Source organism: Physella acuta, unplaced genomic scaffold (assembly GCF_028476545.2).
Source record: "Physella acuta isolate Inbredline_101_S28 unplaced genomic scaffold, ASM2847654v3 ptg000663l, whole genome shotgun sequence".
In the NCBI taxonomy this organism is placed as follows: domain Eukaryota; kingdom Metazoa; phylum Mollusca; class Gastropoda; family Physidae; genus Physella; species Physella acuta.
Genome location: NW_026732182.1, coordinates 57,207 through 76,227, shown reverse-complemented (window position 1 = coordinate 76,227; position 19,021 = coordinate 57,207). Strand labels below are relative to the sequence as shown.

General features: G+C 36.9%; 1 protein-coding gene across 1 annotated transcript in view; it reads left to right on the top strand.

The window, feature by feature from the left end:
• The first annotated feature begins 246 nt into the window (after nt 1–246).
• LOC131948873 (carboxy-terminal domain RNA polymerase II polypeptide A small phosphatase 1) overlaps nt 247–19,021 on the top strand; it is a 39,991-nt gene continuing 21,216 nt past the window's right edge. Inside the window, exon 1 of the mRNA XM_059310574.1 lies at nt 247–646. Within this exon, the coding sequence (XP_059166557.1) occupies nt 571–646 (76 nt within the window). The 5' untranslated portion in view covers nt 247–570. The remainder of the gene's footprint in view (nt 647–19,021) is intronic.

Sequence of the window (19,021 nt, the reverse complement as noted above, 5' to 3'; positions counted from 1 at the left end):
ACTAACGTAAAGATATTAAAATTAAAAGCAATGTGAAACGCTAAATACTAGAGCTCATTATTCAACACTACAATAAAAACAAAGTTGTTTACTAATACAAGATAACAACACACGTATTAAACTTTTATTTTGAGAAACCATATTACATTACACAACGAAAGCAGAGGAACGTTGAGCGCAGCGGTAAGGCTACGGTGACCTTATTTTTGATTGGCTACTTGAAACTACTAACACAAATCCATTAGGATGTGGGCTGACCAGTCTTTTCATCGGGTATTTTCCTAAGTATCAAGTTTATTAGCATTTTCTAAATAAAACTGTAAATGGTAAATAATACAATTATTTACTCTTCTAAGTTCACACAAGTGACCTACTTTATTATTTTCTGCGATTCAGCTATTCGGCCTCGGCGCTGCACTGTGCTCATTAATATTCATGATGTTACTAGTGGTGTGTAGCATTGTATTTACTACTTCTATGCCTGGATGTGTTGAGACTGACAGTTTTTAGCTTAATTCAAAATTCAAATAGCAAACACGTCGCCGACAGGAGGGTGCAGCCGTCTTCTAAATGGACAGTACGTCCATTATAACCCAAGTTTCTCGAGATGACGAGCTTCTTAATACATTCCCTGCATTGGAAAAAGGTAAGCGGTGAAAGCAAGTGGTTTGCAAAATGGCGCATGTGATGGTTCGTTCGTCACCTGCTGGAATGTTTACTTGTTTTACGTCTTTCTTTATTGCTTCCTTAACTGCATATGTTTTATACGTTGTAGAATGTGTTACTCAAGCATTTGCAACACATACTTTTATGCAAGCATTTTTGTTTATTAAAATATCGATCTTCATTTCTTGTTATTCAAATCCTACATCACATGAATGAGGTCAGGGGGAATTAAGCCAAGTTGTCGAACCTGATGTTAGATCAACAGTCTTAAATAATTTGCGTAAACAAACTTTAGTGTAGTAAAGTGACCTTAAATAACTGTTTGGAAATTCTTAATGATGTTAAAAACATGTAAATAAGATGAAATTTAGGCCTAGGAGATATAATAACTATCTAAAACACCATTTTAAGATTATTTTTATTGCCTAAATTTATGACCTTAATCTTAATTTTAATAAGACTACAAATAGAATTTGTACGGGTAATCTATCGTTTTGGGTACGTAAAATCGCCCGCGGCTATTTATGTACGAAAACGTTACCTCATTGTCAAGGCTTTAATAGAAGTATATTGTCATACTTTTGTGTCAAATATTATAGATAAATGAATAATAAACCTAAATCAATGGCTAAATATATCGATATAGGCCAGAAATTAACTTTAAACAGCAGTGTCTGAGAGCAAGATTTGCTATATAAACAGCAGCCATTTGTAAAATAGAGTGACTTCCCCCTGAATCTGGCGCTAAAAGCTTATAAAAATAAAACTTAGACAAGATGGCTGCTATAGTAAATGAGCATGGTTGCATCTGTTGGAAACATCGCTAGTCTTCATTTATTACGGAAAAGTTTTAATTCAATTGTTTAAAAACAGGTACATAAATGAATCAAGGAAACATTTTTGAATTTTTTAAAACATAAATTCTCCTCAAAATGTGAAATAATTATTAAAATTTAAGGAGTCACCTGTTTTTCACATTACAAATCGCGGGCGATTTTACGTACCCAAAACGATAGATTACCTTTGTACGTGTAGCAGCATAAATTTCAAATATTAACTTTAACTAGATTCTAAATAAACTATTAAACTGTCTGGTATGCAATAGTTAGATCTAGGTAGTAAATATACCTGGTTACATATTTACATAAGTCAAGAAAACATAAGCAAGTAGAAATCTGTGTAAACTAAACATTAGGCCCTATTATTAATTAGCCTGATGCTTGATGCTGCATAAAAAACAGTTTAGAAATTAAAAGTCCCCTTAACTTCATTTAGATCTAGCAGCCTGAAAATTGTTTTAAAGATCTAATTCTGATGTGTCAGTTAAGTTCAATAACCTGATAATAATATAAACTTTGTTACATTTGAACCAAGCTTGAATTTCATCCTTTTAATTTTTTCCTAAACCTTCCAGTGTTTATACCCATTTCAAATACAGTGTTCCTTATTTTATGATTCCTTAACTTGAATCCATATGGGCTTAGATGTTATTAAAAGAAACTCTTTGGAGGAATTTTTAATCTTTAGAAACAAAACTACTCTTATACAGTGAGCGGTTCTTTTGTCTTCACACATTTCTTACTCTAGTTGTTACTCATACCTTTTTTGTTTTCAGTTTAAATCTTTGTTTGTTTTATTTTATTGATTTGTGTGAAATTAGACTTTTAAATGAAATTTGGTTTTCCTGCTTGAAAATAAATCCACACAACTCATAAGTGCTCACACTGACTCCAACAAGCACTAAAACACATTTGGACATATCTGAATGCACCAGGTTTTTTAATAAAGAAAATTTTGTGATGCAAAAATAACATTTAACATCTAGTACCAATTTGAAGTACCTCCTTATGATGCCTAAGTCATTTTTAATTTTCTTAATTTTTGAGTTTCTGCTACATACATCATATAAAATATGTTATCTCTTTTAACATCCATTAAATTAGTGTACGGAAAAAAACTAAAAATAGCATACTTCTTCATTATTTGGCAAATACACTATTTAGCCTTTATTTTTATTTTTCTCCCCCCCCCTCCTGCCAATGTGCTATTTTCTGTTCAACACAATTTGAAACTTAATAAGATGATTTAAAAAAAAAATATACAAACAGGAACTGGAATTCTTATCCTTTGTTTATAATTGTAATGTTGTTGTATTTTCCTCCAACACAATTAAGTATTTTGTGTCAACATATTATGCACCATTTCAGTCTGCTTTCATTTGGATTTGCTTCCATAGCCTTCTTTGTCCATTCAAGAACAACATTTAATAAATCATAAGTTGTTTTCTCTCTGAGATTGATTGCTGTCCAACCCAGACCACTTAGGGGTAGCAGTTAAACCAATAGTTTTGTTCTGCACCACCTTAGTTGTAATACACTGCTAATATGGCTATCCCTAATTTAGAAAACAAACTTAATGCACGATGCGCTGGTTAGCTATTACCTTTATCTATAGTTGGCATAGTTACTTTTTTTCTTTTTACTTAATTAGACATATTTTTAGCATTTTTAATCTATTAAATTGATAGTGCAGATAGTAATATGTTATATGTAGTTCAAATCAAGGAGCTGAAAGTGAGGGGAAGATTGCTATCAGTCTTCAGATTACTGTTTGCATTAAGTCTTAAGTTCTTAATTTTGTTTTCGTTTGGAAGCAGTACATCGTACCATTATTCAAAGGTTAATAGAAGTTTCCATACAGTCTTGTAGTGTAATTAAAATGTGTCTTTTGATTTATACAGAGTAGCTTACTTATTATAACTTAATTTTAAATAGACATAATTGTATGAATATAGTGTAGACAAGATGAAATTAACAGGCCATGTTAAATTTATTGTCAGTAAATATCTGTTGGATTAGCATGATAGAGTTGACCAGATAGATATCATACATAATCCTTGTTTCTGTTTAGCTAGTGAATTCAAATTTCAAGTTGTCAAGTGTGTTTAGTGTAGCACATCTTTAAGGGAGGATATTTTAAATCTGGTTGTGTTAAAAGAATAAGGTTTATGTTGATTTTCTCATTCAAAAAGAGTATTGGTGTGGGCCTACTGTTGTTATTTTTACTAATCGGTTACAGAAGTTGACTTGGTTTATAGTATTTCTTCTGGAAAGTTTAACATTTATATTTTATAAGTTTTTTTAATACATGTTGTTAACTTATTTTAAGTTATGTGAATTGGTGGTTTCAATAGATTCTATAAATGTGACAGGCAATTTGTGTAACGTTTTTTACTGTACACACTCTCCTCTGTTGTTTCTTACTGGACATTGCTATATAACTAGATGCATTCCGATGCTAGTATATCTCTTTTTGACGTCAAAAAATGCCAAGTTGAACTGATTTATAAAGCCCCATGCACTGTTTTAAAAAAAAAGTATTACTCTGACAGCCACATTTGGGTTAAAGCTTATAATATATAGAGCACACAGATTTTTGTTATATAGCAGTATATTGTTGTGCTACAGGCCATTTGTACATGTTACTGCAGTTTTTGCTATTAATTTCTATTGTTACACCTTTTCATTGAAAATTAGAATCCTCCAATTGATCAATGTCATCAAGATCATAAGTTAATTAAACCAAATTTAGATTGTTTTGTGTGGGAAGCTGCTAATTAATTTTATATCACATGACCCAGCATTAGATATGCATCAGAGCACTTTTAGTTCTACCATCAGCTTAATATTAATATGTGCATAAAATTCTCGTATATGGTAACACTTTCAGCCTCAGTTTGTGCTTTCTGTTTTCTCATGTATCTTACATAGATATTTAGTCCTCCATGTCAGCATACTCATTAGATTCATTACCTAATATCATTGGCCTAGTTGTGCGCAACTGTGGTAAAATTAACATTTTGCCACTCCACCAGATAAATTGTGTAAGGGGAACAGTTAAATATTGCTGAGCTTGATACATGACACAGATAAGTGGGGGGGGGGGGGGGGGGCTGTTCACTTTGCATTGTTCCACTCTACAGTTCTTTTTAAAATAGATGTTTTAGATAGGATAATAATTTTGGTTTTTTAGTATAAGTGGTTTCAACAGTAGATTGTTGTACTAATGATGTATAGACAATCACATTCACATTGCAATACATGACATAGTTGGATTCATGACACAGTTAAGTGTGGGGAGGGGGGTCACTATTCACTTTGCATTGTTCCACCTACAATTCTTTTAAAGATAGCTGTTGTATAGGTAGATAATTCAAACAGGATCATAGTTTTTTTGTTTTTTTTTTTTGGTTTTTAGCATTAGTGGTTTCAACAGAAATTTTTTTGTACCGATGATTGTATAGTATTAAAATCAGACTACACGTAAAAAGCTGGTTGTGTAGCCTCCAGTTTCTATATTTACATTGAATTTGTCTGGTAGACTTGATGGTCCCCAGCCCTGCCATAAACACAGGACAATGTGACAAGAATAGCCCCCATGATGGGATGTTGCCACTTGCCATCAGAAAGCTAGAGCCATAATCTTGTCTTTTGAGCTAGGGGACTCGTTTTATTAGGTCTCCTATATTTACATCATAGTTTAATCAATTGTGGTAGCATTATAGAAATAACCCATCATTTGCAATGGTGAATAAACTCCTTTTTCTATGCCCTTATATATTTTAAATAATTTTATTTTTGTTGGGTATTTTAACCAGCCAATGTTGTATTTAATTTAGTAGGAGAATAAACTCCTTTTTCTATGCTCTTATGAATTTTAATTTTATTTTTGTGGGTATCTTTTACCAGCTAATGCTGTATTTACTTAAGTTTGAATTTTCAATGTACATTGGAAATCTGGCAAAAATGATGGGGTTATAGTACTGACAGTTTATGTAGTCAGTTATTTGAGGTTAGATATTATGTTCACAAACTTGGCTGGATACTTTGGTACTGATGGAAATCCTGACAAAAAAAGTAGTCACGTATTTGAGATAAATTTTAAATTTCCATACTTTGGAAACTTAATTGTAAATGAAAGTCTTGACAGATGCTGGCAGATATTTGAGTTTAGATTTGAAATTCGCACACTTAGTTGAATATTCCAGTGCACATTACAGCTGCACCCATCTCTCAGGATAACATGATCTGCCTTGAAGTTTAAACCAACAAACTTGGCTTGTTTCTCAGTTGAACCAAAACTGTCAGGCTACCGTCCTGTAATGGAGGGGTACCACCAGGTGAATGGACAGGATTAGGGGCTAACATTTACCTTTCCATAGTGGGGGGGACACAGTTTTTAAGGAGTCCTTTTGGTTATTTATTAGTCCTGTTTACCTATTCATGTATGCATATAGACACACCTCCCCTTCCCGTCCATCACACGACTAGACTGGAGATGTGTAGGCCGAGTGAAATTCTAGAGATTTTAAAGTTTAAGTATGAGATCGGTTTATATAGTGGTCGTGTTTGGGTATGCACACAAAAATTCAGTCTGAAATACTAGTAGTTAAAACAGTAGCGAGTAGGGGTTCCGGTGGAAATGAAATTATCGGATAGCCAGGAACTAATGGGGGGTTTCGTTTTCCCCTTATTGAAATTCTAAGAGGCTAAGAAAAGAAAACGCGCTGTTGTTACCATTTATTACTGTTGTGCTGGGGGGGGGGGGGGGGGGGGGGGAAAGAGGAGTTAGGGGAGGTAATTTAACCCAAACACTAGAAGAGCTCCTTTTGGTAACCCATGCTCGTCATATCACAATTTGTTTTACCAGCAGGGGGTGTTTTTCCAGAGTTCTAAAAATGGATTTCAGTCTAAGCGCAAGGAAATAACATTTCCTTGCTTGCATTAATCCCCTCCCGATCGCACGTATTTCAATATAGTTTTAAAAAGCAACAGACTCATGTATTTCGTTAATATATTGACACATACTATTGTAGATGGGACATAGCTTCTATATGTCTTGATCATTTCGTTGGTTGGATTGCCTTAGTGCATGCTAAAAGAGAAGCTTCAGCGCTCCTGTGTTTTGTTTACATTATTATTACGCAACCCTCGCCGCCGTGTTATTTGACTCGCTGCAAGCAGATCTAATTGAGGTCTCTCAGATATCACAGCGTAAAACACGTGAATAACGTTTCAGATACTTTCACTTTCAGAGTTCATGCGTATAGGACATTAGATGAGGGGTGTTCTTTTTTTTTCCTTTTTTCGTATGGTTATTTTAGTCCCACAGTCCACCTAGCCAGTGTTTCTTTCAGACATTTAACTCTTGTGGGGGGGGGGGTGACTACTCTGGATAAAGTATATATTTTCTATATAAATTCAATTTCGGGTGGGGGGGGGGGTGGGACAGAGTCCCCTTTCTGAAGAGATGCTTGGAAAGAAGCTCTGCAACCAGCTCTGACGTGTAGGACTATACCACTCAAGTCAGGGAAAATAGAAGCTGCTGGGCATGTGACTGACCACACGATCCTTTCACAAAAGCATGATGAACTCTACTTCATCTTTCTATTGATAATCCGTAAATATATCAATTAACTTAGGTTTAATTTATTATCAGTTTAACCAGCTACCACCCTTACTTCTAATTATCGTTGTAATTTTTTTTTAAAGTTCAGCTGTCGCTGGGTTGTTTTTTTTTCAACCCGTCTTTACTTTTACTATAGACATGTGTTGTGCCCTGGTACCGTGTTTGATGGCTTGTAGGAGGGATGTACCGGTGGCTACCTATCTCTTTGTTGTGGAGGGCCACTCGGCGTGTACCTGGCGCCTACATCCTGCGGGTCTTTGATCTCGTTTTGAATACCGTCCACCCACACTCATTGACTACACACGCTACCTACAGACTTTGACTAGACACGCCACATACAGTAACAGGCATCGACTAAGCACATCCACCTACATACATTGACTAGACCGTCCACCTACAGATGTTGACTCGACACGGTTTAATACCGTCCACCTATAGATATTGACTAAACATCTATCACCTCGTGTTTGTTGTGTAACCTCTATGTACTAAATGTTATCTTTATACAAGGACCACTCACTTTTCACGCTGCATTAAAAATCGTTTACCTATTGTCCTAAATGTGCATCAGCCTCCTATGTTAAAAAAAAATGTCCCGTCTCCAGTAACTTGAACTTACATTTTAAATTATCACAATCCTACTTCAACTAGATTTGTCTCCTATAAATTACGAATATTTGTAAACACATAGGCTACAATGTAAACGTCATTTGATTATTCCACTTGTCTTTGATATCCATTTCCTAGTGTATACCAGATCCAACTGCATGTTAAACGTTGTTGTAAAAAGAATTTTAATTTCAGCCTTTCTTTTAGAACAAGAGACAGCTGAAGTGCGTGTAGATCCCAAAGCAATCGTTTCTTTTAACCCCCCACTTCGTCGAGCCATCAGAGTGACATTTTAATGCTAGTGTATTTGGGGACGTAATTTCCTGGTAAATGTAGAGTTAAATCCCTGTGAGAAGCTTCCTTACAAGAGGGGCTACGGTAATGGAGAATTGTGTTAAGGATATTCACTTTGTTCTCACAAGAACTTTACCTTTGTATTATAAAGTTATGGGACTTCAGTATGGTAGATATATAAAACTAATTCGCTAAGAAACGCTTTACAAAGAAATTCATTGTTTGATTAAATAGCTTATTGATTTTAATGATTGATTTGACTGTAGGGTTAGGGAAGGGGTGGTACTGATATTATGTATGTTGCTATATTCAATAAAACACGCACTAAATAAAAAGCAAACACAGAAAATATGAAGTGCTACTTAGTATAAAAATATAACCCTTTGTATTGAGTGCGTGGTTTGTATTGTGGTACATGTACATGCCATGTAAAAAAAAATGTACATGATTGTAAAATAGATTGATCCGTCTGTAAGTCTATGTTTAAATAGCTTGTAGGTTCTGCCACACGGGTGCCACCTCACACATCCCCCCAAACACGTTCTGCCTTTTGTTATTGCGCGCGCTTCACGTGGTGGCAACTGTGCTCACCCCCAGCCCTACCTGTGTCAGCGCCTCCATTCCTTCAACACGGGAGGGTGAGTCAGGCACGCGCCGTACCAGCTTGACTTCTACTTGTAAGATAGGTGGAGCATTCACCTGGCCCGACTGGGCCCGACGCTTGTGTAGATCAATGGATAGGCGAGTCGGGGTTCATTTTGTTGGGCTGACCCGTGGGAAAATTTGAACGTAGTTGTCGTACACATCTGTGTCATACCAGTGTCTGATGACTCCACAATCATGGACTCTTCCGTAATTAGGGATGTTAGGTACTGGTACCAGTGTCCGATGATGCCACAATCATGGACTCTTCCGTAATTAGGGGTGTTAGGTACTGGTAGCTTACTAAATACAAATCTGACTTGTCTATGGCGACGCAAATTCTAACACAAACCCTAACTATAACTGTATAACACTAAACCCCAGATTACAATATCACAGGTAACCTAACACACCTATTTTAGGACGTTAACTGTCGGATATTGGTAATACGAATACTTTAATTATTATTTTTCATTTCACTTTCTATGCTTACAAAATAAAGCTGAGTTTTGCTTGCAGTTGAATCACATTTTACCTATCAGCATAAACAGTATAAAAAAGAAAAGCAATTTTAAAAAATCCTAGCCCTATTAAAAATAACTCAATACTTAAGAATGAAACTACACGACATCGTTGTCTTCTTTTATTCGCACTTCACTATTATAATGACCTTTTAACTCATAAAGATGAGCGGTGTCATAGTTGGTCCACTATGGTTATCGACCTAACTCGTTAAAATGGCACGGCGTAATTTATACACGTTGTAGTTTTTAGACATTCGTACCACGTGCAGTATTTTGTGCAACATTTTACGACTTCGTCGAGAAATGCCAGTGTACGCGTTGTGTGTTATTACACTGAGAAGTGTTCGTGGAGTGTTAGTAAACTGAGAAGTGTCAAAGTCCTATTGCTGCTGTGTTGTCTGTATAGTATCCAGCTGTAAATGAACACACCTGACACAGTTGGCATGTAATTTGTCTCCCAGTTCGACCTGATCATCTGCTACTATAGCGCTGACAGTTACGTGCTGACATGTCAGTTGTCAAAATTTATGTGCGACCGGGGAGGATTGTACAGTCATTCTAGATGCACTTTTAACTAGCAGCCTGACTGTTCGTTATTTGATTAGCTGCCTCATTGGCCGTATTTTGCATAGCTGCCTCATTAGTCGACTAGGGCTAGTTGCTTCACTGCTCGTACTTTTGACTACCTGCCTGACTGTTCGTACGTTGATTAGCTGCCTCATTGGCCGTATTTTGCATAGCTGCCTCATTAGTCGACTAGGGCTAGTTGCTTCACTGCTCGTACTTTTGACCAGCTGCCTCACTGTTCGTACTTTGACTAGCTGCCTCACTGTTCGTACTTTGACTAGCTGCCTCACTGTTCGTACTTTGACTAGCTGCCTCACTGTTCGTACTTTTGACTAGCTGCCTCATTGTTCGTACTTTGACTAGCTGCCTCACTGTTCGTACTTCGACTAGCTGCCTCACTGTCCGTACTTTGATTAGCTACCTCACTGTCCGTACTTTGACTAGCTGCCTCATTGTTCGAACTTTGACTAGCTGCCTCACTAGCCGTACTTTGGCCAGCTGCCTATAAATAGCTTGTCTGATAATGCTTGTTAATTCTTCTAGACGTTTCTGTGGGTTTCTCCCTAGGTATCTTAATGAAGTTAGCTTTCCAGTCAATTGACTCAATTGTATTGCTTAAGCGTTCAATACGTTCATGGATATATTGTGAGTGGGTTGACCCTGCATGAACTAGTGCTAAATACATACTTACGCACGAACATATACATACAGACGTGTACACATAATTCACATACACATATATTTCGTCTATTATTATTTACGAACAAATTAAATATCCTAATTTTTTTCCTCCATATTTTCATACATTTGCAACCGCCCTCTGTCGCGCATTCAATTTTGTTTGTCTCTCCACTCCATCAATACTTCCATTAAATGTCCCCCATTTATCAATCCATTTATCTTACGATAAGATGTATGCGGGGGGTAGCGGCGTTTTCATGCTTTTCAACCCACATTGACAATTAACATTCATATTTCCAAGATTTCATGTTGTGGTGAGTAGGCGCAGAGACTCGTTTTATAATGTGATTGGGCGACTCTTGTTTAGCGTCTTGTTAACTGTTTAACAGAATGGCTATTCAGTTCCGTGTTAACTGTTTAACAGAATGCTCATGCAGCACCGTGTTAACTGTTTAACACAGTGGCCATGCAGACAGTTGCGGCAAATGTTTCTATATTTAATGATTACTATTACTTATGGCCGCATTCCCCTACATTATTTATATGCCAACTCAATGAAGCACAGAAAAAAAGCGACAGTTTGGCTAAAGCAAAATGATTAATGCATCATCATTTATTTAGTGACGGACGCGTTGATTTGCATTATAATAGTGTAGTGGATTCCTTCTTACTTGTAAGTGTGAACATTCTGATGGATAAACAATCCTTCCCAGTTCAGAAAACACAAGTGAAATTAAACATGATCCCTCAAGAGAGATATGATGTAATGAGTTAGGTCAATATCTAGCCAAACACCAGGATACAAAGCGAGATAATATATACACGATCAACTGCGATCTCTTTCAGGCCGCTCTTCGGAGTAGCAGTAACCCCTCATTCCACCCAGGGACGATTAGAAAAAAAAATTATAACGTATATAGAAAATATTTACTTTAACTAGATCTAGTTCATCTCGTCCCGGAAGTTTCAAGTGTCGTTCCCCCGTCTCGGAATTTTCAAGAAGGCCACCCCCCCCCTTCCTTTCCCGGATACAAAATGACTGAAAAATTCCCTGCTTGCGGAGTTCTCTATATCTACAATTTTTAAAAAAGGCATCTCATTAAATGTCATTTAATTTAAAACAAATTTTTAACACTTATTAGCTCGATTGTACACTTTTTTTTGGTAGTATATGGATGTCGCCCATTGCAATGAATAGGCTGTTCGTTTTTTTTTTTTTATTACTTGGATAACTGGTACATCTTGCAATGAATAAGCTGTTAGTTTTTTTACCTGGATAGCTGGTCCAGCCACGATTGGAAACACGTTGACAGCCCAACAAATGCTGCCGGACGTTGGCGAGGGAAATGGCCAAAAAATAAAGCTCAGTCCGCAAGTGAGATGCTAGAGGTCCATGGGAACACGGAAGATATTGAATTTTATCCGCGTCCTCTGCCTAGATCTCTGAGCATGAAAGCTTCATTAAAATTGAATTGGAAGACAAGAAAGAGATGTAGACCTTTTTTTTTGTTTTGTATTACAAGAGCACGCGCCTTCTAAATTAATGTGTGTGTGTTAGTGTGTAAGTTCTTTAGAAAAAAAAATAATTTTCCTTTATAAATAAACCAGTAGTTTTGAGTTGTTCTGTTTTGTGTTGTCTAATGTAGATATTGATCTAAGATTGTTAATTGCTGTTTATAACCCATCAGTATGTATAGGGGCATCTAATCCTTAAGTATCGCCCATCACTTAGGTGTGGGGGCACCTTAACTCTAACCGAGCACACGAGTTCACCATTAAACGATAAACAGTGGTGTAGGTGTAGGGCATGTAATCACCATGTATTAAGGTTCAGGGCATCGGATTACACGTCATAAAGCGCGAGTATCACCAATCATGTTGGTGTACGAGTATCACCAATCATGTTGGTGAAAGGCACCTAATCTTTGAGTATCACCGATCATGTAGGTGTAGGGCACCAGTATCACCGATCATGTAGGTGTAGGGCACCAGTCTCACCAATCATTTAGGAATACGAGTATCACCAATCATGTAGGTGTAGGGCACCAGTATCACCAATCATGTAGGTGTAGGGCACCAGTATCACCGATCATGTAGGTGTAGGGCACCAGTCTCACCAATCATTTAGGAATACGAGTATCACCAATCATGTAGGTGTAGGGCACCAGTATCACCAATCATGTAGGTGTAGGGCACCAGTATCACCAATCATGTAGGTGTTCGAGTATCACCAATCATGTAGGTATAGGGCACCTAATCTTTGAGTATCACCGATCATGTAGGTGTAGGGCACCAGTGTCACCAATCATGTGGGTGTTCGAGTATCACCAATCATGTAGGTGTAGGGCACCAGTATCACCAATCATGTAGGTGTTCGAGTATCACCAATCATTTAGATGTAGGTAGGGCACGAGTATCACCAATCATGTAGGTGTAGGGCACCAGTATCACCAATCATGTAGGTGTTCAACATCTAATCATATCGCACGTGAAATGAATGCGGTTATCTCGTGTGGGACGTACCTGCCGCCTTCTAGGTCACATGACTTTTTCTTACCCTAGACCCAGTTTCTAGACGTATGTCGGTGGGATCCTCTATTACTTCACCTTTTGATAGCTGTCAACGACAATGCCAAGTTTTATTACCAGGTTGTCTATTTATAACAGAATTTATTAACTTTACACACCTTTTCTTGCCGCTTTCAGTGGAATATTTATAGCTCATAATCCGATGATTTAAATTTACACCGCATAGCTATTTGCTTAAGTTAACATTAGGCTCCCTGTTCGAATCTTTAGTACTCCAGATTCACATTTCATTTTCATCACTTTGTTTTTCAATTATTTGTCAATTTTCTTATTCTTTGATATGAATTTCATCGAATTAGAGCATAGGATTTTACTACGCCATGTTATATACTATACATCTAATACTAATACGTTAAGTTATATTGTCGTACGCTCTGGTTATTACGAGATAAAGTCGACCATCATGTGGGTATACAGTCGTCATTGGGTAGCGATTTGTGAATTATTTCTATTTACGTTAGTGATTAGTGCACATAGTAATGGCGTGTTATTGTGAACGTGCTAGTATATATTATGTCTTAAATCTATGTCATCCTATTTAAAAAAAAAAAGTATTTCAAGAAAATCGCTAATTTTTACGAAATAGGATTTCAGAATCAACAAACCAGACTGTTGGTCTACTTTTTGTTTGCGGTGTTATCATTGAAATCCACATACAAATAATGTTTTTTTTTTAAGTATCTCTGTGGGGGGGGGGGGGGGGGGGGGAGGGGGGGGGGGGGCGGTACGAACTCCCACCCACGGACGAAATAGAAAAAAGATTATTTTTATAGAAAATACCTACTTTAACCAGTGTCGACCCCCCCCCCCCCCCCCCCATATTGCAATTGCCCCACCCCTCCCCCAGAAAGAAACCCTGCATATATTGGTCCGTTAGATCTACCTAAATAATTTCAACAACTCTGAAGACGTTGCAGTACAAACGCGTCCCATTTTAAACATGTCTGAATTGTCTGTCCTCTTATACTTCTACACACCCTGCGACATTTCTCTTAGTAGAGCCAATGTTCGTCTTACACAAGCAAAAGACGGTAAACGATAATTTCCTTCGATACGAAAGCTGTACTCTGTACCGCTGTATTATCTTCTGCTGGTGATATCTCTTCACTTTATCACTGCAGCATCGGTTACATAAGATGGTCCTTGTGTCAGTGCTGTTTGTTAATAAGTGCACAGCCAAATATTCACTGTCACATGACTCTTATCTCAGTAGATAAGAGTTGATTTCGGCGTATTTTTTTTTTCCTTTACTTTAAAAAAAAATACTTGATAGAAGATGTACACAATTCCGATAACTCGCTTTATCCATTGGGCTATTTAGACCTAACTTATCTCCCTTTAAATTATCTCACATCTGTTGATGACAGACTTGCCGTACTAAATAACTACCTTGTGTTGTTTTTTTTTTTAAATTTAGTGTCGGTAATGGCTGTTATGACCTAGATCTATATGACGTTCCTGTATTGTCTCTCGACGTGGCGACGCTTTAGAATCTAGTTTTTAGATTAATTATCCATCCCTACATTCTGATCACAACACAGTCGCATGCTGTTGCCGACGGTAAATAAACAAAAAACTGGCCATGTCTAATGAAGACAGCACATGTTGTGTTAGTAATCACTGTTGAATATGTATGTAAATTAAACTTAATAATGCCCGTTTGTGGTGTATGGTAAAATAATGGAAACCATGCTATTTGCTGATGGTTTGATGATGATTATGACGGGGAATTTGGATCCTACCGTTACACATACGCTTTAAACTACCTATTATTTATCTATCCATCCATCAGCTCTTTCTAATCTATCATCGGTCTATCTATCTATCTATCTATCTATCTATCTATCTATCTATCTATCTATCTATCTATCTATCTATCTATCTATCTATCTATCTATCTATCTATCTATCTATCTATCTATCTATCTATCTATCTATCTATCTATCTATCTATCTATCTATCTATATCTATCTATCTATCTATCTATCTATCTATCTATCTATCTATCTATCTATCTATCTATCTATCTATCTATCTATCTATCTATCTATCTATCTATCTATCTATCTATCTATCTATCTATCTATCTATCTATCTATCTATCTATCTATCTATCTATCTATCTATCTATCTATCTATCTATCTATCTATCTATCTATCTATCTATCTATCTATCTATCTATCTATCTATCTATCTATCTATCTATCTATCTATCCATCCATCCATCCATCTATCCATCCATCCATCTATCCGTCTGTCTGTCTGTCTGTCTGTCTGTCTGTCCGTCCATCCCATCCATACATCCATCCATCCATATACCTATCCGTCACTCCGTCACTTCCCATCCTTCCATCCATACCTGTACCATTTAGCTTACAAACAGATGGGATTGTGAATGAGTCGGTAACCTACTCACATTCATGTTACTGCTTCAGTTGAAAGGGGAAAAAAATTATAGCTTTCATCTTTCTTTTATTGCCGTTATTGATTTTTTGCATGAGAAACCAGTAAAAACGTATATCTTAAAGACTGATTAGCAATATTTTACAGATTCTGTTAATAAAAATGAATGTGCTTTGATATTAATGGACTTCACCCATTGGCTGCCAGGTTGGCTAAGTCACCCTATTGGGCTTAGAACCTCCATATGCCGCGGTCATTGAAACAGATGAGCTCTACTTCATCTGCCCATGTGTCCTGGACACGAACGGGGAAATTATGATGACGAATATCTTACATTTATAATATTGCTCATTCGATTAAACAAGGCGGGGTTTTAATCATTTAAAAAAAAAATTGTTTAAACAAAAAAAAAAAAAAAAAACACACGTAGAAACTGCTTTGAATGTGTAATGCAAGTTATGCTAAGTACACTAAGATGTACAATGGCGTGATTTGCAGAACAAGAGTACTTATCTGTTTTTCTGTTGGTAAGAGCATCGCACTTGACATAGATGCTGTGTTAGTTTGATGACTGTCTATGTAGGGTAAAATGCCTCTACATTACGATAAGGATACTTGAACAGTACATTGCGGAATGTTAATTTCTCAATGTTGGTAACGTTTGGTAAAATGGTTAACGCTGTGGTTAGATCGATAGCTATGTATGTTGGATTGGTGGCGGTGTAGGCGTGTATTATGATTTTAATGAAAAGTTCATGTAGAGTGTAGTATTTCTAATACTCATCGATTATGTTGGGCATTTTCTTAAAATGGTTACACCACAGTCAAGTTAATAAATTTTGTACAGCAATTACCACATGTGTATGTGTTCTAATTAAGATAGATGTAACGTGTTGGTCTTAAAGTAGATGCAGTACAACACCGTGTTAAGTTCCGGGTGTCGATAAAAAAATATCAGGATTTTATAATTATTTCATTACGGTTTAATTTAGCTCCGACCAAGGAAAGATGAAGTAGAATAATGTTTTGTTATCCAAGTGTGAAAGGTTTATGGAGTCAGCACCGTGGTCGGAGGAAGGGTCTTAATTGTGAATGCTAACATGCACATGTTTTGTTTAATTAGCCCGGCTGTATCTTGTTAAACAAACGTAGTTGTGCATTGTTGGGGTCGTTAAGTTGATTACCACAGCTACATGTATAGCAAAGAATGTAACAATTTGTATCACTATCTGAATGTAGGCCCATCTTCTAGATAAACGCTCGGCATTCTGTTGTTTATTTATATGTCACTAATTAGCCGGGGTCAACTTGATTACGGTCCGTATTATGTGACGCCTCTTTGATTATCGTAATCTATTCTGGGCGTAGAGATATGCGTCCGACTATCTGGTCCATAGTGGCTGGACCCGGTGGTAGAGATCAGTAGGTCAGCAGAACATGTTGTTATTGATTTGTTTATGGACCAGTTGTACAGGAGAGCATGCTGCGTTGCACTGGGCACTTGTATCAGAACATGTGTATATTGATTTGATATTGGCAACATTTAAGAGTTGTGTTGGGCACTTGTATCAGAACATGTGTATGTTGATTTGATATTGGAAACGTGTAAGAGTGGTGTTGGGCACTTGTATCAGAACATGTGTATATTGATTTGATATTGGAAACATGTAATAGTTGTGTTGACCTAGGCACTTGTACCTGAAAATGTGTATGTTGATTTGATTTTGGAAACATGTAAGAGGTGTGTTCGGCACTTGTATCAAAACATGTGTATATTGGTTTGATATTGGAAACATGTAATAGTTGTGTTGACCTGGGCACTTGTAACAGAACCTGTATATATTGATTTGATATTGGAAACATGTAAGAGGTGTGTTGGGCACTTGTATCTGAACATGTGTATATTGATTTGATATTGGAAACATGTAATAGTTGTGTTGACCTAGGCACTTGTACCTGAAAATGTGTATGTTGATTTGATATTGGAAACATGTAAGAGGTGTGTTGACCTGGGCACTTGTAACAGAACCTGTATATATTGATTTGATACTGGCAACATGTAATAGTTGTATTGGCCTAGGTCGTTCTATCAGAACATGTGCATGGTGATTTTATATTGACAGCATGTAATCGTCGTGTTGACATGGGAATATATATGAGGAACATTTGCTATACCGGAACAAGAAATACATAAATATAAAATATTGATTTGCTTATGTGAGACATTCAAAGCTTCTTTATTAAATTTTCATTGTCATATACTCTTGTTATTATCAACAAATCGAAAACCTTTTAATTTAAAAAAATCCTCCTCACTCTTTCAATTCCATTGGACATAAAATCTCGTGTCGCTATCCAGTTTAAAATAATTGTATTATTCGGTGTACATTGCGAATCTGTGGGTATAAAAAAAAGTGTTGTTGTGAAGCTGTGGATATAAAAAATGTGTTGTTGGCGCAAGGACATGAAATATTTAACGCGTAAACCAGCAGCGTGATGAATGAACTCTACGCATGTTTTCAACTGTACTCTTTCATCAATTGCCGTTAAGGCCAGAACAGAATGGAGCCCGTTGTTGCTGCTGTGTCTTGGTGTTAGTACAGAGCGCAGTGTGTGCAGTTGGCGTGGTGTTATATACCACTGTGATGATGTGTCACACGTCAACTAGACAGGGGGTGACCCCATTTTGGCTGGCCAAGCTCGAAAAATATGCACGTCTGTGAATGTCTTGTAAATGCAACATGCACATTGTTGTTGGTGAAGCTAGCAGTTTAATTTCTCTGGTTTCAGTCCATGTTACGACATTTTGTTCGATTTTTATGAGAGAAATTAAAGAATGTGTTTGTATATATATATATATATATATATATATATATATATATATATATATATATATATATATATATATATATATATATATATATATATATATATGAACCATACTTGGAATGAATTGAATAGGCTTTCATGTAAACAAACTACTTGCACTTTACATTATTATTGATCATGTTATGTTAACAAGCACAACAATACCTTTTTATTTGCTGGTGCATTACATTTCCAGAAGTTCCTTTCTTTCAACAACACTCATCCCCCCTCTCCCATTCAGTTCCAACTAATCTCCTGTCTTCAACACCCTCCCCCCTCCCCTCCCTTCGACTCTTCCGGTCCACACTACCCCCAAGATATGCCCAAGGATCGATAATTCCTTTTGTTGACTGCTTATGGTCAAACCGCCCCACCCCCCTCTTGCTGTTTTCTTCCCCAGCTGTTTGCCAGTTGCTCTGGGAGAACCTGCTTCTATTCCTGGCCTGCATTTATCTTGCTAAACTTCTCCATTATTCAGTGCTTGCACCGCCCTGCCTTTCACAGGATGTCTATTACGAGATGTGTTAAAAAATGGTTCGAAATGCCGGACGTGGCACAAGAGCTAACAGATAATCAGACATCAATTAACCCGTACACCGGTTATTCTATTACCACCCGGCTCAGTTGCTGATGGGAGGGAGGGAGGGAGGGAAAGAAATCTCTGCTTTAGGGCGTCGGTTCTGCCTCCTTTCTCCTTGTCTATTTAGG